The 22,830-nt window shown below is 45.2% G+C and overlaps 1 protein-coding gene across 1 annotated transcript; it reads right to left on the bottom strand.

Annotated features, from left to right (window-relative positions):
• Positions 1 to 16,043: 16,043 nt before the first annotated feature.
• On the bottom strand, positions 16,044 to 16,811 carry PSMB11 (proteasome subunit beta 11). Its single transcript, XM_070728718.1, has one exon. The coding sequence runs from the start codon at positions 16,809 to 16,811 to the stop codon at positions 16,044 to 16,046; it is 768 nt and encodes a 255-aa protein (XP_070584819.1).
• Positions 16,812 to 22,830: the final 6,019 nt, after the last annotated feature.

The following is a 22,830-nucleotide window of genomic DNA, read 5'->3' as shown; positions in this document are numbered from 1 at the left end:
TCCGGTTGGCTGCATTTTCTGGAGATCCCCCCCTTGCACAGAAACATCTGTCACCGACATAACTAATTGGAGTAAGGAGTTTTATTTGATCAGGCTGCAGAAATTCCCAGAAAGTGGACATAAGTGGTTTCTAATATACTGGTCCCTCAAGGATCTTTATAATTGCAAGCAGAAGCGATTGATTAAAATGGATAGTCAAGAAGAAAAAAAAGAACATTTTTTTTAGAAGTTGAAACTGAAAAAAACGTTTCCACTCAAAGCTGCGGAATTTGGTTTAAAGCAAAAAATCGGTAGCTCCTTCCTACAATATGAGGAAGTCCTCAACTTATGGCCACAATTGGGTCCAGAATTTCCATTGTATAAAGCGAGGTGTTTAACTCGGTCATGCCTGCACTTTGAAGGTCTTCTAGTCCAACCCCCTATTCAAAGGGCAAATTTATTTATTTATTTATTTATTTATTTATTTATTTATTTATTTATTTATTTATTTAATTTAATTTAATTTAATTTAATTAATTTATTTATTTATTTATTTTTATGCCGCCCTTCTCCTTAGACTCAGGAGGGCTTACAACATGTTAGCAATAGCACTTTTTAAACACAGCTTGGCTATTGCCCCCACAATCTGGGTCCTCATTTTACCCACCTCGGAAGGATGGAAGGCTGAGTCAACCTTGAGCCGGTGATGAGATTTGAACCGCTGACCTTCAGATCTACAAGTCAGCTTCAGTGGCCTGCAGTACAGCACTCTACCTGCTGCGCCACCCCGGCTCTTATAAATCTTATACAGGTAGTCCTCAATTCACAATACTTCATTTAGTGTCCGACTGGAATGACAACAGCGCTGAAAAAAGTGACTTACAGTGATCCCTCGATTAGCACGGTCTCGATTAGCGCGAAACGCTGCAACGCGGTTTTTCAAAAAATATTAATTAAAAAATAAGTCCGCGCTAGTTCTCTCTCTCTTTCTTTCCCTGTTGCCGGCGTGGTATATGAGAGAGAAAGAGAGAGGCAGAGGTCGGGCGCATTACCGGGAGGTGGAGGCGGCGTGGGGACGCTGGGTGCCGGGGACACCGAGGAGGGGGTGGACGTGGCCTCTCAGCTGCAGAGCCGAACAAGGGCGGAGGCAACGGCGGAGTCCGGCGCTGGGGCCATGGGGGCCGCTCATCCAGGGGGGCGTGGACTGGCAAGTCGCCCTCCTTTCTCTTTCTTTCTCTCTCTTATACCACACCGGTAACAGGGAGAGAAAGAGAGAGAGCGGAGGGCACCTTGCCGGTCCACGCCCCCCTAGATGAGCGGCTCCGCATGGCCCCAGCGCCGCCCAGGCAAAGGGGAAACCCCAAGATCGCTTGCCGCTTGCCGTATTGCAGCGAAGGAGGCGAAGCAAGGCTCCAAGCTGCAATACGGCAAGCGGCAAGCGATCTTGGGGTTTCCCCTTTGCCTGGGCGGCGGGAAGACCAAGGGAAGGTTCCTTCAGCCGCCCAACACCTGATCTGCTCCGCAGCGCGGCAGCAGCGAGGAGCCGAAGATGGGGTTTCCCCTTTGCCTTTACCCCATCTTCGGCTCCTCGCTGCTTCCGCGCTGCGGAGCAGATCAGCTGTTGGGCGGCTGAAGGAACCTTCCCTTGGTCTTCCCTGCCGCCCACACGCAAACTCCACCATCTGCGCATGTGCGGCCATGAAAAAAATGGCGCGCATGCGTAGATGGTGCTTTTTACTTCCGCACCACTATAACGCGGAAATCGATTAGCGCGGGAGGTCTTGGAACGTAACCCCCGCGCTAATCGAGAGATCACTGTATATCCATTTTTCACACTTACAACCGTTTCACGTGATCAAAATTCAAAATGGCTGCCGACTCCAATTTATGACGGTCAAGGCATCCCTGCCGTCATATTGTCCCCTTTTGCGACCTTCTAGTAACTCAATTCCAATGGGGAAGCCCAGATTCGCTTAACACCCACATGATTGATTTAATGATCACTATGATTTGTTTAACAACCATGGCAAGAAAGAAAGGCAGTAAAACAGAGCCCAGCTCGCTTCACAAAGGCCTTGCTTATCGACAGAAATGTTAGGGATCGGCTGAGGTTGTAAGTCAAGGACTCCCTGCATTATTTTTGCTTTTTAAAAACAAAAATCCTTTTTTATTTTCCACTTTGTTCTTCCTCGGGCTCTTTCAAAGGGGCATGCAAAACAGCTGCCAAAAATATCCGTGCAATTTTTCTTATTCCCTCGCCTGCTCGCCGTGACCTGAAGCGTGAGCATGCACAAACACACACACACACACTCACACACTATGCCAAATTCTTAATTTCTTCCTCCTGCCATTTAAAATTAACCACATTCCCTCTCCAGGAAATTGGCAAAATTGGTTTCCTCTCTGCTCATTGGAGCTTATATCTATAACTATTTATATCTATATCTATAAATCTATATATTTTATATCTATGTTTCTTTCTCTGAAAAGCTATATCTACCTATATACCTATCTACCTACCCACCTACCTACCTACCTATCTATCTATTTCTATTTATCATCTATCCATCTCTGTCTCTCTCTCTCTCGATATCATCTATCTATATCTATCATCTATTTCTGTTTATCATCTATCCATCTTTCTCTCTTTCGATATTATCTCTATCTATCTATCTATCTATCTATTTTTATTTATCGTCTATCCATCTCTGTCTCTCTCTCTCAATATTATATATCATCTATCTATCTATCTATCTATCTATTTTTATTTGTCATCTATCCATCTCTGTCTCTCTCTCTCAATATCATCTATCATCTATCATCTATCTATCTATCTATCTATCTATCTATTTCTATTTATCATCTATCCATCTCTGTTTCTCTCTCTCGATATCATCTATCATCTATCATCTATCAATCTATCTATATCTATCTATTCCTATTTATCATCTATCCATCTCTGTCTCTCTCTCAATATCACCTATCATCTATCATCTATCATCTATCTATCTATCTATCTATCTATCTATCTATCTATCATCTATCTATTTCTATTTATCATCTATCCATCTCTGTCTCGATATCATCTATCATCTATCAATCTATCTATCTATCTATCTATCTATCTATCTATCCTATCTATCTATCATCTATCATCTATCATCTATCTATCTATCTATCTATCTATCATCTATCTATTTCTATTTATCATCTATCCATCTCTGTCTCGATATCATCTATCATCTATCATCTATCATCTATCATCTATCTCTCTCTCTCTCTCTCTCTCTCTCTCTCTCTCTCTCTCTCTCTCTCTCTCTCTCCCTCCCTCTGTCCTCCCTCCCTCCATCCATTTCTATCATCTATCGATTTTCCAGAGTTTTATTGCAACACATACAGGTTGAAATCTGGCACCGAAAAGACACAGATCATTGTTTTTCCACTCAGCCAACCCCCGAAAAAAACCCACCTAAAAACAGCATGCAATATTAAACAGCCTGGAAAAACGCTTGCGTGAACACGGAGGCTGCATTCGTGCCGTTCCTCTGCAGCCTGCAAATCAGGAAGGCCAGAATAGCTTTGGAAAGAGAGTTAACTTTGGGCAAATAAAAGGAGTGGGGGGGGGACATGGAAGGCTCCCTCTCTTCCTCCCGACTGCTGGGTTAAATGGAAGCAGGAGAATTGACATGAAATTTGCAGAAATATTTATTTATTTATTTATTTTTATTTAGTTATTTTGTCCAATACACAATACACATTGAAGAGATAGACAAGTAGTGATATAATATATATATATAAGGATAGGAGAAAAGATATAAAAATAGAGGAGCAGATATATGAAAGGAAGAAAAGATATAGGAGACAATTGGACAGGGGACGGAAGGCACACTAGTGCACTTATGCACGTCCCTTACTGACCTCTTGGGAACCTGGAGAGGTCAATCGTTGATTATTTTTTTTTGCAGAGATAGAAAAGGAGGTGGGGTGAGGGTGGGGTGAGTCTTTCTGGAGCCTCCTGGCTTCAAATCAACCTCCAGATACAAAGGGCGGATGAGTCCCATCCTTCCTCCAGGACGGTGGTTGTAGTCATAACCAGGGGCAGATTGCTCCTACTGCTGCTAACTGTGCACTGCGTGTGCAGCTTCCGGTGTCTTGTGTACACATACATCCCAGTGTGTATTTGCTTCTGCGCGTGCACAGGAAGTAAAATTTTGCGTGGGGATGTGTTCGCACAAGAGATTTTGCTGATTTTTTCCCCACACACACACATGCGCCGAAGCAAAAAAATTGTAGGCGCATCCCCTCACAATATTTCCCTTCATGCGCATGTGCCGAAGCAAAAACATGTGGCTCCATCTTTGTAAACAGCAATGGCTCATGCCCAATATTTCCTAGTTGCACCCCAAACAATTGCATCAAACTAACGCAGTGATGGCCTGCTACCATAATGGTTAGGTGCTATGTTCTGATAGCAATTTTTGGGATGGATGTGCAGCTGTGTAGCCCGATGTGTATATATATATATATATATATATATATACACATAGTAAAATACATGATGAAGGTTATAGAGGAGATACTCATAGTAAAATATATCTATGAAAAAATAGAAAAGAAGGTATAGTAATAGAACATATCAATGAAAGAATAGAAGAAGAGATATAGGAATAGAAGAAAGGTATAGGAGATATAGGAGAGCAATAGGACAGGGGATGGAAGGCACTTTAGTGCACTTGTACTCGCCCCTTACTGACCTCTTAGGAATCTGGAGAGGTCAACCGTGGATAATCTAAGGGTAAAGTGTTGGGGGTTTGAGAATGACACTATGGAGTCCAGTAATTTAAATATTAGATTTGTTATATGCTGTTTTTATTATTGTTGCTAGCCACCCCGAGTCTATGGAGAGGGGCGGCATACAAATCAAATCAAATCAAATCGAATCGAATCGAATCAAATTGATGAATGAATGAATGAATGAATAAATAAATAAATAAATAAATGAGTTCCACGCTTCGACAACTCGGTTACTGAAGTCATATTTTTTACATTCAAGTTTGGAGTAGTTAATATTAAATTTAAATCTGTTGTGTGCTCTTGTGTTGTTGTGCTGGTTGTAGCGCATCCCGTGGGGAAAAGATGAGTCCGAAATACGAAGACGCTCCTGGGGGAAACGATTTCTGAGGGGATTCAAAGTCACGGTTCAATTTCCTTGCTTCACTCCTCCCACCTCCAGCCCCCATCGTAACCAGCCACATGGTTTTCTCTAGCGATTGGCTCCTCTTACCTCGCGTGCGCATGCTCGCTATGCATGCCCACATTTGTGCGTCATCTCGTGTGACTTTGCTTCCTGCGCATGTGCGGAAGCAAAATCTCTTGCGGGGACATTCACACACTTGAGATTTTGCCGATTTGGGGGGGGGGGGCAATTGTGACAATCGCCAAAATCTGGGATTTTCCTTCTGCGCATCTGCAGGAATTTAATTTAATTTATTAGATTTGTATGCCGTCCCTCTCCGAAGACTCGGGGCAGCTCACAACAACAATAAATACAGTAAACAATAATACAAATCCAATTAATAAAAATAGAATTAAAACCCCTTAATATTAAAAACAATCAATGCGACACAATCATACCATTCTCAAGTACTATAGTCAGAGGTGAGAGTTAATCCCCCCATGCCTGGCGGCATAGGTGAGTCTTTAACATCTTGCGGAAGACGGAGAGGGTGTGGGCAATTCGAATCTCCGGGGGAGTTGATTCCAGGGGGCCAGGGCCACCACAGAGAAGGCTCTTCCCCTAGGTCCCAGCAGACGACATTGTTTAGTCGACGGGACCTGGAGAAGGCTGACTCTGAGGGACCTAATTGGCTGCTGGGATTCGTGAAGCAAGTGACGTAATCAGCGGGTTGCTACAGGAACCGCAGAGTGGACCGTCCTGGTAGGAACACAACACTGTTTTCCTCAAATTCAATTTTTTAGGCCAGGGGGAATTCAAAGCCTGTCAGGCCGAAGCCACCATTTGGAGTTAGAGACTTTGGCCTGTTTATTTCTCAGATGCTATGTGGAGCGCTGACATAGCCCTTCCTTGTGCTTGGCTGCCCCAACCCCACCAAACTCAAGAATGGTTGGCTGGTTGGCAGAGTGACAAGGCCTAATAATACCACATGACCAAGGGGCCTTTGGACAAAACCATTCTGTCTCTCTCCTTAGGAGGAACGGTATTTAAAACAGGGGTAGTGGGATGTAGGGTTCCTTCCTTCCTTCCTTCCCTCTTTCTCCCTTTGCCATTCCTTCCTCAATACTTCCCTATCTTCCTTCCTTTCCTTCCTTCCTTTCTTAACCCTTTCTTTTCTCCCTCCTTCCTTAATCCCTCCCTCCCTCTTTCTTCCCTCCCATCCTCGATCCCTCCTCTCTCTTGTCAATCTTTCTCCCTTTCCTTCCATCTCCCTTCCCTTCCTTCCTTACTCAATTTCTTCCTTCCTTCCTTTCTTCATCCCTCCCTCTCTCTCTGCCTTCCTTTGCCTTCCATTCCTCAATAGCTCCCTACCTTTTTTCTTTTCCTTCCTTCTTTTCTCAACTCTTCCCTCCCTCCCTTTCCTTCCTCAATTCCTCCCTCCCTTCCTTAATCTCTCCTTCCTCAATCCCTTCCTTTTTTATCTTCTCTCAACAATCCTCCCCCCTTTCCTTCTATCTTCCTTCCTTCCCTCATCTCTCCCTCCCTTTCTTCTCCCCTCCCTCTCTCCCTTCCTTCGCCTTCCATTCCTCAATAGTTCCCTACCTTTCTTCTCTTCCTACTTTTCCTTCCTTCTTTTCTCAACTCTTTCCTTCATCCTTTCTCAATCCCTCCCTTCTTCCTCAATCCCTTCCTTCCGTCTTCCTCTCTCCCTCTCACAATCTCTTCCTCAATCCCTTCCTTTCTTCCATCCTCTCTCTCATCAATCCCCCTCCCTTTCCTATCTCCCTTCCTTCCTTCCTTCATCCTTCTCTCCCTCCCTTACTCAATTCTTTCCTTCCTTCATCCCTCCCTTCTTCAACTTTCCTCATTCTCTCTTTTCCTTACTCAATGCTTCCCTCCCTTCTCCCTCTCTCTCCCTCTCTTTCTCTCTCTCTCTTTTTCTTTTTCGCTTGCACACAAAGAAGGAAATCTAAAAGATCATGCAAAAAAACAACAACCCATGCCCATCAGGGAAGAAATTAAATATTTCTCCCCTCTCTCTCTTATAACAGCATAGCTGAGCCTTATCCAGTGTTGCACAGCCTGCTGATCAGCCAGAAAAAAAATGCCCTTTTCGCCGTCCGCTTGAACGCTCAAACCGTGTGTGCCCTCCCAACAGCAGTTGTTCATTACAGCCATCGACCCAAAAACACCGCATTCACACATGAAGGTTTGTGTCCCCCTAATTCCTCGCTAACAGCTTTCCTGGCAAGGCTACCCTGGCAAACACAGAATTATCCAGAGTGCCGTTTCTTGGCATGTTGAAGAGGTAGCGTGGACTTCAACTCCCAGAATTCCCCAGACCGACTGGTTTAAGTCTCCAGTCCTTATTAAACATCAAATCTCCTACTCCTCCCTGTAAACTCTTGACTTACAACAGTTTGTTTAGTGTTTCCCAACTTCTGGTGGGCCTAGTAGGCTTGTGTTTTACCCTCCCTGGGCTCCAAAGGCTTCCCTAGAGCTCGAGGGGGATAAAAACGCCCTCCCTCACCCCCCCCCCCCATGGTTCTGGAAGCCAAAAATGCCCTCTCAGAGCCTCTGTGCAACCCAAAAATCAGCTGGCCAGCACACACATGCACGTTGGAGCTGAGCTAGGGCAGGTTATATGCTGCAACGTTCTGCCTGCCGGTGACTACTTCAGCTTCAACCACAACAACACAAGAGCACACATGTTCTCCCTTCTCCTTCGTACTTCCTCCTCCTCCCTCTTTAATCTTTCCCTCAGTGATTCTAATCCTAATTCATTTTATATTTAACCAACTGATAACATATTCCCGTGCATCTTTAAATTATCAGTGTCCTTCTAAACTCATTGTTTTTCATACGCTGTCTATGCATGTAACTCTTTATTCTAGGTATATATTGTTAATCTAACGCTGCCTCCTCAAAAATCTAATTTTTGTCACTACCACCATTTATTCTCCATTTTCTTACCTTTCAGTCATTCTAATTTAATTTTTTTATCTATTTACTTTCTATCCAATCATAAAGTTTCACTCATACATTGCAATAATCTTCCTTGTCTTTAATTTTCATTGTCATTCTATTCATCTCTGCAAAGTCCAAGATTTTCTGAATCCTCCTTCGGCATTCATTCATTCATTCATTCATTTTGTCCAATACAAATTGAACAAAGAGAATAAAAACATGTAGTAGTAAATATCAGGGAAAGGATAGAAGATATGAGAATAGAATACGTCAATGAAGAGTAGAGGAAAGGATAGATGAATGGAATAAAAGATATATAAAATATAGGAGAGACAATTGGACAGGGGACGGAAGGCACACTAGTGCACATCCTCGCCCCTTACTGACCTCTAAGGAATCTGGAGAGGTCAACAGTGGAAAGTCTAAGGGAAAAATGTTGGGGATTGGGGGTTGACCCCACGGAGTCTGGTAATGAGTTCTATGCTTCAACAACTAAAGTTTGATTGCTAAAGTCATATTTTTTACAGTCAAGTTTGGAGCGGTTGATATTAAGTTTGAACCTGTTGCGTGCTCTTGTGTTACTGCAGTTGAAGCTGAAGTAGTCCTTGACAGGCAGGATGTTGCAGCATATGATCTTGTGGGCAATACTTAGATCATGTTTAAGGCGTCGTAGTTCTAGGCTTTCTAGACCCAGGATTGTAAATCTAGTTTCTTAGGGTATTCTGTTTCAAGTGGTGGAATGAAGGACTTTTCTGGTGAAGTATCGTTGGACATTTTTGAGGGTGCTAATGTCCAAAATGCGGTGTGGGTTCCAGACAGATGAGCTATATTTGAGGATGGGTCTGGCAAAAGTTTTGTAAGCTCTGGTGAGTAGCGTGAGATTGCCGGAGCAGAAGCTACGTAGGATCAGGTTGACAATTCTAGAAGCCTTTTTGGCGATATTGTTGCAGTGGGCTTTGGCACTTAAGTCATTTGATATTAGTATTCCAAGGTCTTTTACTGAGCGGGGGTTGTTTGTGAGATTTTGTTTATTTAGTTTGTATACAAGTTTCGGATTCTTTTTGCCGGTGTGGAGAACAGAGCATTTGCTAGATGATATTTGAAGTTGTCAAGTGTTAGACCAATCTGAGACGAAGTCAAGGTGTTTTTGGAGAATAGCTGTGTTGTCTATGGTATTGAAAAGTTTTATATCGTTGGCGAAAAGAGGTCGTTGATGTAGAGAATGAAAAGAGTAGGTCCTCGTACGCTGCCTTGGGGAACGCCACTTTCCAGTTTCCCTGTCTAATCTGAAACCATGAGATTTCCTCATGGTCTCCCATCCCTGATTTTCCAGCCCAGTTATATAGTTCTTAAATTTCTGCTATGTCGATGCTGTTTTCTTGGAAAACACAAGATTGAATTATTATTATTATTATTATTATTATTATTATTATTATTATTATTATCATTATTATTATTATTATTACTATTATTATCATCATCGTCGTCGTCATTGTTGTTGTTATTATTATTATTATTATTATTATTATTATTATTTATTAGATTTGCATGCCGCCCCTCTCCAAGGACTCAGAGCGGTTCACAACAGAACAACAGAATATCCTTTCATTACCAATTACCCAGGCTGGGAAAACATGGCAATTAATATATGGCTGGTCCTTGATTTACGACCACAAGTGAGCCCAGTGTTTCTGTTGTTAATGTGACATTTGTGAAGTGACATTTGCCCCGTTTTTATGATGTGTCTTGCCTCAGTTGTTAAGTGAATCACTGAAGTTGTTAAATGAGTTGCACCATTGACTTCGCTTGTCAGAAGGCCACAAAAGGGGATCATGTGCAACCATTGTAAATTCGAATCAGGAATAAAATGAAAGGGAGGGGAGGGGAGAGAAGAGAAGGGGACAATGGGAAATAATGGAATAGAAAGGAGGGGAGTGTTGGAGAAGAGAAGAGAAAAGAAGAGAAAAGAAAAGAGAAAATTAGAGAAGAGAAGAGACGAGGGGAATAGAAGATAGAAAAGAAAAGAAGAAGAGGAATAGGATAATGGAAGAGAATAGGAGAGGAGAGAGCAGGGAAGGGAAGAGAAGAGAAAAGAAGAGAAAAGAAAAGAGAAAATTAGAGAAGAGAAGAGAAGAGGGGAATAGAAGGTAGAAAAGAAAAGAAGAAGAGGAATAGGATAATGGAAGAGAATAGGAGAGGAGAGAGCAGGGAAGGGAAGAGAAGAGAAAAGAAGAGAAAAGAAAAGAGAAAATTAGAGAAGAGAAGAGGGGAATAGAAGAGAGAAAAGAAAAGAAGAAGAGGAATAGGATAATGGAAGAGAATAGGAGAGGAGAGAGCAGGGAAGGGAAGAGAAAAGAAGAGAAAAGAAAAGAGAAAATTAGAGAAGAGAAGAGAAGAGGGGAATAGAAGAGAGAAAAGAAAAGAAGAAGAGGAATAGGATAATGGAAGAGAATAGGAGAGGAGAGAGCAGGGAAGGGAAGAGAAGAGAAAAGAAGAGAAAAGAAAAGAGAAAATTAGAGAAGAGAAGAGGGGAATAGAAGAGAGAAAAGAAAAGAAGAGGAGGAATAGGATAATGGCACAGAATAGGAGAGGAGAGAGCAGGGAAGGGAAGAGAAGGAATAGGAGATAGAAGAGAAGAAAGAAGGGAAGAGGAGGAGAGGGGAGGAGAGGAGATAGAATAGAATAAATTAGAAAATATGGAATAGAATAGAAAATAGAATAGACAGAGACTGGAGGGGACCTTGGAGGCCATCTAGTCCAGCCCCACCCAACCTCAAGCAGGAGAGAGCCTGTCTGGGGGGAGGGGACAGCCCGGTCTCTCCTCGAAAAGTTTCCAGTGGACGAAGCTTCTCTTCACGGGCCCGTTGAGGAAACGTCGCTGACCTTCGCCCCTCCAGACGACCCAGCCGAGCTTTCGCGGAGGGAGGCGCGTCTTCCACGGAGTTCGCATCCCAGCCTCGGTTTCCTGCAGCTCGACACGCGTCACGGGCTGGAAATTCTCCGCTTCGGTCTGGGTTCAGACGGTGCCCGAGGAGGGGGGGGGATTGCGTAAAGGTGCCTGGGGCGGCGTGTGTATGTATGTGTGTGTGTGTGTGGGTCTGCAATTGGAAAGCCTGGCATTTTGCGGCGCCTTTTTCTGGCCGACGGCTGCGGCGGCTTTGTCTGGAGTTTTAATTTAGATGCAAATGAGGAGGGCGGGGCTGCTGGTCCTCGGCCGGCATATGAATGCGGACTTTCCCTTTCTGCGGGGGAGGGGAGAGGGGGAGGGGGCGTCCCGGGAGTCGCGTTCCCACGTGCGCCCGTTTCTCGGGATTGTGCAACTTCCCCTTCCCCCGGCTTGTATCCCTATTCTGCTAGTGCTTTGGGGATCAGGAGATGCAGGGATCGACTTGGTCTCTGGAGAGGAAGGTGCGACAACCTTCCATCCTCTTTTCCCCAATCTTCCTCCTCCTTCCTTCTTTTCTTCCTTCCTACCCCTCCCTCCTTCCCTGCCCTCCTTCTTCCTTCCTTCCTTCCTTCCTATCCCTCTCCCCTTCCTTCCTCTCTCCCCCCTCCTTCCTCTCTTTCTTTCCTTCTTTCCTCCCTCCCTCCTTCCCTCTTCCTTCTTTCCTTCCTTCCTCTCTCTCACCTCCCTGCCCTCCTTCTTTCTTTCCTCCCTTCCTCCTTCCCTGCCCTCTTTCCTTCCTCTCTCCCCCTTCCCTGCCCTCTTTCCTTCCTTCCTCCCTTCCTCTTTCCTTTCTCCCTCCCTATTTCCTTTCTCCTTATTTCCTCCTTCCCCTTCCTTTCCTCATTCCTTCCTCCCTCTCCCTCCCTCTCTCCTCTCCCTCCTTCTTCCTTCCTTCCTTTCTCCTGATTTCTTTTGTCTTCCCATTTCCCATTCTCAAGTACCAGTCTTGGGCTCTCCTCGTGGTTCCCCATCTCTTTTGGAGATGGGATGATGGAGGGTTAGATCACTGCTTCTCAATCTTGGCTGGTTGAAGGCGTTGGGAATGCGTTTTGAACTGGCCGAGGTTGAGAAATGCTGGGTGAGAGGACTAGAGGTTTTCTTTTGGGAGGAGAGATGTGACAGTTTTGGGGGATAGCTTGCCAGACATTCCTACCTCTCTCAGATCTCCTTGTGGTCTCCCATCCCTGGCCAACTTGCAGCTTCCCTGTCCCGACCTGCCTGCATCATCTCCTTGTGGTCTCTCATTCTTGGCTTAAATTTAAAAAACCAACACCCCAACCAGCTCGCTTCTTCCCTGTCAAGGCTTTTCTCCATCCTTGGGATCTCCTGGTAGTCTTCCATCCCTGACCTAAAAAGCCAACTGGCTCCATTCTCTGCCCCGCCTCCCCTGTGTTGGCCTCACTTGCTCTTCACTCCCCCTCCCTCTGCCTCCAGGTGAAATGTCCAAAAAGCCAATAACTGCCTCTCCTCCTCCCCCATGCCACGTAAGCTAATGGACTGACCTCCCGCTGTTCTGCAGTATTGATTGACAGTTTTGGCGGCAGGCATATACACCCCCTGTCCTGTGGCAGGGAGAGGCATAAATAAGATGCAGTGGGTGGACTTGAGGATAAACAGAGAGAAAAAAAGGAAAGGGAGGGAGGGAGGGAGGGAGAAAAAGGGAAGGGAAGGAAGAAAGGAAGAGAGAAAAAGGGAAGGAAAGGAAAAAAGGAAGAGAGAAAAGGAAAGGAAAAAGGAAGGAAGGAAGAGAGAAAAAGGGAAGGGAAGGAAGAAAGGAAGAGAGAAAAAGAAAGGAAAGGAAAAAGGAAGTAAGGAAGAGAGGAAAGGGGAAGGGAAGGAAAGGAAGAAAGGAAGAGAGAAAAAGAGGAAAGAAAAAAGGAAAGGAAAAATTATGATAAAGGGAAGGGAAGGAAAAGAAGAAGGAAAGATAAGAAAGTGGGAGGAAAGAGAAGTAAAAGAAAGGAAAGGAAGAGAGATAGAAAGAGAGAAAAGGAAAGAAGAAACAGGAAGAAGGAAGAGAAGACAGAAAGAAAGGAAAGAAAGAATGAAAAGAAAAAAGGAGCGAGCTGCAAAGCCAGCAGCGGATGGGCAGTGGAGAGAAGGGGCACAGGACAAGGGGGAAGGGGTGGGTGGGCTAGAGAAAAAGCCAGTCAGGTTGGCAGATGAGTCACCCACCCCCACCTCCCCGGTCCCCCCCCAAAAAGCCAGCCTGGCTGCACACGAGAGATGCCAATTAAGATAGCGGCAGACCGTGGCGCGCCAGCCTTGAAACGCGGTGTGTACCCAGAATAGCAATAAGTTCCAGGCAGGCGAGGTTAGACAACTCCCCCCCCCAACAACACTCCAAGCCCAGCCCATCGGGGGTGGGTGGGTGGATAGGACAGCATTCTTTTCTCTCCCTCCCCCCAACATAGGGCTGGTTTCGGTTTTGTCACATTTGCACGATTCCTGCAACGCACAGGTCTGAGTTTGTGCAAGCTTCCTAAATAATGAGCAAAAACTGAACTGACTGTGTGAATCTAACCGGGCTGGTTAGTCAGCCGATGGTCTGGAGTGGCAGCACTCAGCATCTTACGTTCCTTGCCAGAGGGCATCTAAAAACATCTCCGGTTCGTACAAAACGAAGCGCCCGTGAGCCCATCCTTTTCCAACCAGCATCCAGAGGTAGCTGATTTACTTGCACTGTATAACCTGGTTTGGCTGACTGAGCTTGTCCCAAGTTTATTTATTTATTTATTTATTGGATTTGTATGCTGCCCCTCTCTGTAGACTCTGGGCGGCTAACAACAGTAACAAAAAACAGCATGTAAATCCAATACTAAAACAACTAAAAACCATTATTGTAAAACCAAACATACATGCAAACATACCATACATGAATTGCAAAGGCCTAGGGGGAAAGAATATCTCAGTTCCCCCATGCCTGACGGCAGAGGTGGGTTTTAAGGAGTTTACGAAAGGCAAGGAGGGTGGGGGAAATTCTAATCTCCGGGGGGGAGTTGGTTCCAGAGGGCCGGGGCCGCCACAGAGAAGGTTTTTCCCCTGGGTCCCGCCAAATGACATTGTTTTGTTGACGGGACCCAGAGGAGGCCCACTCTGTGGGACCTAACCGGTCGCTGGGATTCATGCGGCAGAAGGCGGTCTCGTAGATACCCTGGTCCGGTGCCATGAAGGGCTTTATAGGTGATGACCAACACTTTGAATTGTGACTGGAAACTGATCGGCAACCAATGCAGACTGCGGAGTGTTGGTGTTACATGGGCATTTTTGGGAAAGCCCATGATTGCTCTCGCAACTGCATTCTGCACGATGTGAAGTTTCCAAACACTTTTCAAAGGTAGCCCCATGTAGAGAGCATTACAGTAGTCAAGCCTCGAGGTGATGAGGGCATGAGTGACTGTGAGCAGTGACTCCCGGTCCAAACCTGGGCAAACGCCCCCCTCGCCACAGCTGAAAGATGACCCCCCACTAACACCGACTGTGACTGACTGGAGAGGTAAAAGGAGAACCACTGAAGAACAGTGCCTCCCACTCCCAACTCAGTTTCCTTAGTTTATGACAAGGACTCGGAAGCAGCATGGCCAGTCCTCCATCCTGGTTTGTACTGGCATCCAGCTTCCTGTAATTTTATATATTTATTAATTCGATTTTTATGCCGCCCTTCTCCTTAGACTCAGGGCGGCTTACAAACATGTTAGCAACAGCACTTTTGAACAGACCCAGCCTATTGCCCCCACAATCCGGGTCCTCATTTTACCCACCTCGGAAGGATGGAAGGCTGAGTCAACCTTGAGCCGGTGATGAGATTTGAACCGCTGACCTGCAGATCTAACAGTCAGCTTTAGTGGCCTGTACTCTACCCACTGCACCACCAGTGGGTCTCAACCTTTCTAATGCTGTGACCCCTTAATACAGTTTCTCCTGTTGTGGTGACCCCCCCAACCCTAAGACTACCGCCAGTTCTCCCAACAGAGCTTTAAGCTGATTGGCAGGAAGGTCAGAGGGACAACCCCGTTGTAAATACTTGATTGGTCGGATGGTAAAAATATTATTATTATTATTATTATTATTATTATTATTATTATTATTATTATTATTATTAATTAGATTTGTATGCCGCCCCTTTCCGTAGACTTGGGGCGGCTCACAACACAATAAAAACCGTTCATGACAAATCTAATAATTTACAATTTAAAATATTTAAAAAAACCCCATTATTAAACAGATATACATACAAGCATACCATACATAAATTGTATAGGCCCGGGGGAGATATCTCAGTTTCCCCATGCCTGACGACAAAGGTGGGTTTTAAGGAGTTTACGAAAGGCAAGGAGGGTAGGAGTAGTTCTAATCTCTGGGGGGAGCTGGTTCCAGAGAGTCGGGGCCGCCACAGAGAAGGCTCTTCCCCTGGGGCCCGCCAACCGACATTGTTTTTGTCCCAAGGCGCCAGAATAGAAGCTTTAATTCCTAATAGGGGAAAGTGGTCTTTTCCCGCGGCCTTAGGCGACCCCTGTGAAATGGTTGTTCAACCCTCTAAAGGGGTCCCGACCCCCAAGTTTAGAACCACTGCTGTAATGGAAATTCTATCTGTTCTTTTCACACATTGTCTAGCTGATGTGAGGTCATGCTGGTTTACGTTGGCTCAAGCCGGAGGCTCCTGTCGATTATTCCCCACCATGCTGCTTAATGATTTCATTTTTTTGGAGGCCTCCACAATTCCTTTGAATGAATCCTGCTTTGATCTTGAACCGAACAAAAGAGACCAGGTGGATATCACTCAAGCTGGTTTATTTTGCACCCCGAATTCCCTTTCCCACCGGACAATCAATCTGTGGCAATTCTCCGTGCTCAAAATCGTGCAGAACGGCGGGTTTCTCGATCGAAATAGATTGCAGATTGTTAAAAGGGTTACAGAATAACAATTGGAGGAGACCTAGCCCAACCCCCCATCTCAAATAGGAAAAATGGGTGCTAATTGGTCTCTTCGTGGGGGTCCTCTCCACCATCTCCATCCTCTTGAGCTCGGAACACCAAGCCACGGAAAACCTGGCTCAGATCTTCCCGCGACACGCAGACCCACCCGTTGGGCCGGACGTGGTAGAGATCCACATTGCCGCCGGAATAGGCGTCTCGGTGGGTGGCATGAGCCACCGCTTGGCGAGCCAGCCAGAACGCCTCCGCCTGGGGAAGATCGTACCGGTAGGTTCCATCCAGCACACCGTAGGCGTAAGTCGATCCAGACCCCACAGCCAATACATTCCCGGAGAAACGGGTCCCGTCGCTGTAGACGTAATGCAAGCCGGGCCCTTGGCGGTCCCAACCGCAGAGCAAAGTGGCCACGCAGAGATCCTTCTGGGCGCATCCCCGCAGCATGAAAGCGAGCAGCTTGGCTGCCCCGGCGACGCTGGGCTGCCGCCCTTCCGAAAGGTGCCTTAGGCGGAGCGCACAACGCAGGAGACGCAGCCAGGTAGCACAGTCCGCGGAAGTCCCCGACGTGGTGGCCAGAAGATGTGGGTGCAGGGTGATGACTTTGCGGGAAGATGGGTCGGCCACCAGACCTCCGCAGGAAGAGCGAGTGTCTGCGGCCACCACCACCCCGTGGTTGCAGCGGAAGGCTAGCGTGGTGGTGCCGTGGGACAGCAGGAAGGGACGGGGCACCTCGATCCCAGCGGGTGATGGCTGAAGCCAAGGAGGCGCCTGCGAAGAGTCCCTCTTGCTGACAACGTCTTGGAGAGCCATTTGGGAAGAAAGTAGAAAGCGAGGGGAGGAGAGCATTTAAAACATGAGAGGGGGCACCAGGTCAACTGGGTGAAGAGGAGGGGAGGGGGACGCGGAGGAGGTAAGGATTATATTTCTTGGGACGCGGAGCAAAGTTTAAGAGAAGCATCAGCATTAGGTTGCACGCCTCGGAGCGCAGGTCTGGACCCATGTCAGGTGCTCAATTCTCTCTGTAAAGGGGACATGTTTTCATCTAAAAAGGGGGAGTGGAATTTGATACCACGGCCTATCTGAGATCCCGTTTGGAATACTGTGTTCAGTTCTGGAGACCTCACCTACAAAGAAAGATTGATCAAATTGAACGGGTCCAAAGACGGGCTACAAGAATGGTGGAAGGTCTTAAGCATAAAAGTGATCAGGAAAGACTTCATCAACTCCATCTGTATAGTGTTTCCCAACCTTGGCAACTTGAAGATATTTGGACTTCAATTCCCAGAATTCCCCAATTTTCTCTGTGAATTCTGGGAGTTGAAGTCCAAATATCTTCAAGTTGCCAAGGTTGGGAAACACTGGTCTGGAGGACAGAAGGGAAAGTGGGGACATGATCAAAACATTTAAATATGTTAAAGGGTTCAATAAGGTTCAGGAGGGGTGTTTTTAATAGGAAAGTGAACCCAAGAACAAGGGGGCACACTGAGGTTAGTTGGGGGAAAGATCAGAAGCAACATGAGAAAATATTATTTTACTGAAAGAGTAGTAGATGCTTGGAACAAACTTCCAGCAGATGTGGTTGGTAAATACACAGTAACTGAATTTAAACATGCTTGGGATAAACATATATCCATCCTAAGATGAAATACAGGAAATAGTACAAGGGCAGACTAGATGGACCATGAGGTCTTTTTCTGCCGTCAATCTTCTATGTTTCTATCTCTGTCTTCAAGCTTCTCTAAGGAGTAGGAGTCAGGTGGGCAGCAGGCAGGATGGGATGGAACGCAGTTCCACTGGCAGAAATGAAGATGTGTGCACAGCTCCAACTGATCGGTGGCTCTCACTTCCTGGATTACTGGGCTCAGCTCTGTTTTTTTCCCTGCTGCTGCTGTATCTGTGCTCCTTGCTTTTTCCCTCTTTCCTCCTTCCTGGCCTTGGACAACCTTCCCTCTTTCCTGCCCAGCTCCCTTCCAGCCTCACGCAGCCACCTTCCGCCTGAGATGCAAGCAGAAGGGGGGGTGGAAGCGGTGCTGGCAGCATTTGTGCTTCTGGCAGCACCCGTTCGCCTAGCTCCCCAGCCTGAGGCAGGGGGCGACCCAGGAAGGAGAGCGCAGGAAACGCGAAGCAAATTGTCGCCCCAGCGAGTGACACTGATAAAGTTGTAAATCGAGGACTTAATGGTTGAACGATGATGATTGTTCAGGCCACTCCCACCTGGTCCCATGGCCAGCAAGCCACTCCTGCCCAGTCACATGACCATTAAGCCACACCCACAAAATAAGCCACACCCAAAGTGTGGCAGTAAAAATTTTGGCTGTCCATTACTGAGTAGTACGGTGTGTCCTCCACTGGATTCGAACTTGGGTTCGCTGTATCCCAGTAAACAGGGGTGGGTTCCTCCTGGTTCGGACCAGATCAACTTTTCTTGTTAACAGCTGTCAGTCTTTCCTAACAGAGCATCCTCCACATTGTCTCCACCCCACCCTACCTCAGCCGTATCTGTCCTACTAGAATTTGGGGGGGGGAAAGTCTCACGAGCGTTGCAGAGCAAGGCAAGGCAAAAAAAAAGTACGTGCCACAGATGTGCCAGAGGTGTATATCCAGCTAGCTGGAGACAGCTGGGGACTTTTGCACACTTCATTTACACTCCAAAATCCCGTGGAGAGTCTATTTTGAATTTATTCGCATTTACTTCTCCAGCAGCTTTCCCTTCTAACTTCAGGCCAAACGCTTCCAAGACCTGTGATATTTTGGCTGGGATTTGGGGAAAAGTTCTAAAGCTTATTCCAGATGTTGGAAATGGTGGTTGACAGCAAAATAATCAGGAGTTCCAACTGGAGCCGGGCAGACAGGAGTGCAAACTTACTGCCGCTATCGGTGCTGATATGTGTGCCGCTCTGGATGACTGGCAGGTGGGCGTGCGCCACCACCTTTATGGGGAAGGTTGTTGAGAAGGTGGTGGCGCTCCAGCTCCAGCGGTCCTTGGAAGAAGCCGATTATCTAGGCCCTCAACAGTCGGGTTTCAGGCCCGGTTACAGCACGGAAACTGCTTTGGTCGCGTTGATGGATGATCTCTGGCGGGCCCGGGACAGGGTTTTATCCTCTGTCCTGGTGCTTATTGACCTCTCAGCGGCTTTTGATACCATTGCCCATGGTATCCTTCTGCGCTGGCTGGAGGGGTTGGGAGTGAGAGGCACTGTTCTTCAGTGGTTCTCCTCCTACCTCTCCGGTCGGTCGCAATCGGGGTTAGTGGGGGGTCAGAGGTCGACCTCTAGGTCCCTCCCTTGTGGGGTGCCTCAGGGGTTGGTCCTCTCCCCCCTGCTATTTAATATCTACATGAAACCGCTGGGTGAGATCATGCAAGGGCATTGGGTGAGGTATCATCAGTATGCTGATGATACCCAGCTGTACATCTCCACCCCATGTCCAGTCAACGAAGCAGTGGAAGTGATGTGGCCTTCTCCGGGTCCCATCGACTACACAATGTCGGCTGGCGGGACCCAGGGGAAGAGCCTTTTCTGTGGTGGCCCCGACCCTCTGGAACCAGCTCCCCCCAGAGATTAGGACTGCCCTACCCTCCTTGCCTTTCATAAACATCTTAAAACTCACCTCTGCCGTCAGGCATGGGAGAACTGAGACATCATCCCTTGCCTATGTAGTTTTATGTATAGTGTGTTTGTCTGCATGCTTTTTATTTAGCATGTTTTTTTTTAGCTTTTTAATGTAAATTGTTATTTTAGACTTCAATATTAGATTGTATATTGTTTTATCACTGCTGTGAGCTACCCCGACTCTGCGGAGAGAGGCGGCATACAAATCTAATAAAATAACAATAACAATAACAATATAACTGGGATTTTTGGATTAGCTAGTTTAAATTAATTGGATTTAGGATATTTGCATTGTTTTCTTTTATATGTTGTAAGATGCCCCGAGTCCTCGGAGAGGGCCGGCATATAAACCCAATCAATCAATCAATCAATCAATCAATCAATCAATCAATCATTAAACCCAATACTGGAGTTGGGCATCAAGCAAATGAGCTGTGAGGAAAGAAGGAATATTTATTTCTGAAAGCAAACTGTTTGCCTTTAAGGGCAGCCCCAGAGAAATGGGGTATGGCGACCGATTTTCATAGGGGGAGCTTGGCTGAGTGTGGGAGTATCTATGGGCTGATTTTCGGTTGGCCACTTGTGGAGTGTTTGTATGCATTTGTTCTTGTGAACAAGCAGTGCCACTGGGAAACCTAATTTAATTAACACTCACTTGTGTTTACAGACCTTATCCTTTGATCTGTGGATTAGGGGGTTTGAGGAAGTTCAAGAAAAAGATTTTCCTCCGTTTTGCTGTTTTTTTACTCAATTAACTTAGTTTCATCTTGACGGCCCGTTACCTAGTGGGGACGCTGATTCTCGGTCTGTTGGGGATTCTATTAATATTTGAAGGGAAGATGGAAGCAGCAGAAAGAATAAAATATATTTTGATATTAAACTTCCCACAGGATCAACAAGAAAGAGAAGGGGTTATTTGAGTTTTTCCAGTTCCATCTTTTTTTTTGGGGGGGGGGGGGTTTATTATTTATTTATTTATTTATTTATTTTATTTATTTATTTTGTCCAATACATAATACACATTGAAGAGAATAGATATGTAATAATATAAGTAAAGAAAAGAATAGAAGAAAAGATATAAAAGTATAGGTGAACATATTTGAAAGGAAGAAAAGATAAATCAGATAAGGAGAGACAATTGGACAGGGGACAGAAGGCACACTGGTGCACTTATGCACGCCCCTTACTGACCTCTAAGGAACCTGGAGAGGTCAATCGTGGATAGTCTAAGGGAAAAATGTTGGGGGTTAGGGGTTGACACTACTGAGTCAGGTAATGAGTTCCACGCTTCGACAACTCGGTTGCTAAAGTTATATTTTTTACAGTCAGGTTTGGAGCGGTTAATATTAAGTTTGAATCTGTTGCGTGCTCTTGTGTTGTTGCGGTTGAAGCTGAAGTAGTCATTGGCAGGTAGAACGTTGCAGCATATGATCTTGTGTGCAATACTTAGATCGTGTTTTGGGCTGGCCAGGGTGCATGAATGTGCCGGAAACCGGAAGAGCAGCTGTCCTATGTGCGCATGTGCACTGATCGGCTGTTCTTCTGGTTTCTGGCGCTCCCACATTTGTGAAGGCCAGCTAGTATATTTATTGGTGTTTTTTATTTTTTCATACAACACATGATCTTATTTACAGGTGAATTGACATCTTATATATACATTTTTGTCAGTATTATCTGTAATTACTTTTGTATGGATGGATATTTTATTCCGACGTTTGTTGTAGATTGCTCTTTTTAGTCCATGAATACCATTTTGTCCATTTTGACCCTTCACATCCTGGACATAAATTGTTTCAACTCCTACCCTCAAAACGTCCCTATAAAGCACTGCACACTAGAACAACGAACACCATCACTCTGCTAAACAAATACTATCAAACTATTTCCTAAGTCTGCATGACGAATACAGTGGTACCTCTACCTAAGAACGCCTCTATCTACCAACTTTCTAGATAAGAACTGGGTGTTCAAGATTTTTTTGCCTTTTCTCAAGAAACACTTTCCACTTACAAACCCGAGCCTCCAAAACAAACCGGAAAAGGTGGAGAGAAACTTCAGTGGGGCTTTTCTAGGAATCTCCTGGGAGGAAACAGGGCTGGAAAAGGTGAGGAGAAGCCTCCATGGGGCCCCTCTAGGAATCTCCTGGGAGGAAACAAGGCCTCCACCCTCTCTGTGGTTTCCCCAATCGCACGCTTTATTTGCTTTTACATTGATTCCTATGGGAAAAATTGCTTCTTCTTACAACTTAAGAACCTGGTCATGGAACGAATTAAGTTCATAAGTAGAGGTACCACTATACTATTAGCCTTTTCATTGTTCCTATCACCCATCTCCTCCTACTTAAAACTGTGGGACTGTAACTTGTTGCAGGCAACAATCAATATTAATATTGATTGTTGCCTGATTGCTTATTTGTACCCTATGACAATCATTAAGTGTTGTACCTCATGATTCTTGACAAATGTATCTTCTCTTTTATGTACACTGAGAGCATATGCACCAAGATAAATTCCTTGTGTGTCCAATCACACGTGGCCAATATTCTATTCTGTTCTGTTCTGTTCTGTTCTATTCTATTCTATTCCATTCCATTCCATTCTCTATTCTATTCTATTCCATTCTTTATTCTATTCTATTCCATTCTCTATTCTATTCTAATTCATTCCATTCCATTCTATATTCTATTCAATTCGATTCCATTCCATTCCATTCTCTATTCTATTCTATTCTATTCTATTCTAAACTATTCTATTCTATTCCATTCTTTATTCTATTCTATTCCATTCTCTATTCTATTCTAATTAATTCCATTCCATTCTCTATTCTATTCTAATTCATCCCATTCCATTCTATATTCTATTCTACTCAATTCAATTCTATTCCATTCTATTTCATTCCATTCTCTATTCTATTCTATTCTAAACTATTCTATTCTATTCTATTCTAATCCATTCCATTCTCTATTCTATTCTATTCTATTCTATCCTGTCCTTTCCTTTTCACCTATTCTATTCTATTCCATTCTCTATTCTATTCTATTTACAGTATTCAAAATGGGAACCCATCCAAAGGTTAGTGGCATTAGAGATGATTAATTACACCAATTCTGTGAGCCAAATGTCATTAGCTCCTTGATCATTTCTTAAAGAAGATTAAAGAGGAATACGAAAGCCAGGTACAGGGGAATAAACAGGAACAAGAAAAGAAGCTATTTTCAG

This window comes from Erythrolamprus reginae, chromosome Z (genome assembly GCF_031021105.1).
Source record: "Erythrolamprus reginae isolate rEryReg1 chromosome Z, rEryReg1.hap1, whole genome shotgun sequence".
In the NCBI taxonomy this organism is placed as follows: domain Eukaryota; kingdom Metazoa; phylum Chordata; class Lepidosauria; order Squamata; family Dipsadidae; genus Erythrolamprus; species Erythrolamprus reginae.
The sequence above is the reverse complement of the archived record's forward strand: the minus strand, read 5'-3'. Positions and strand labels throughout refer to the sequence as shown.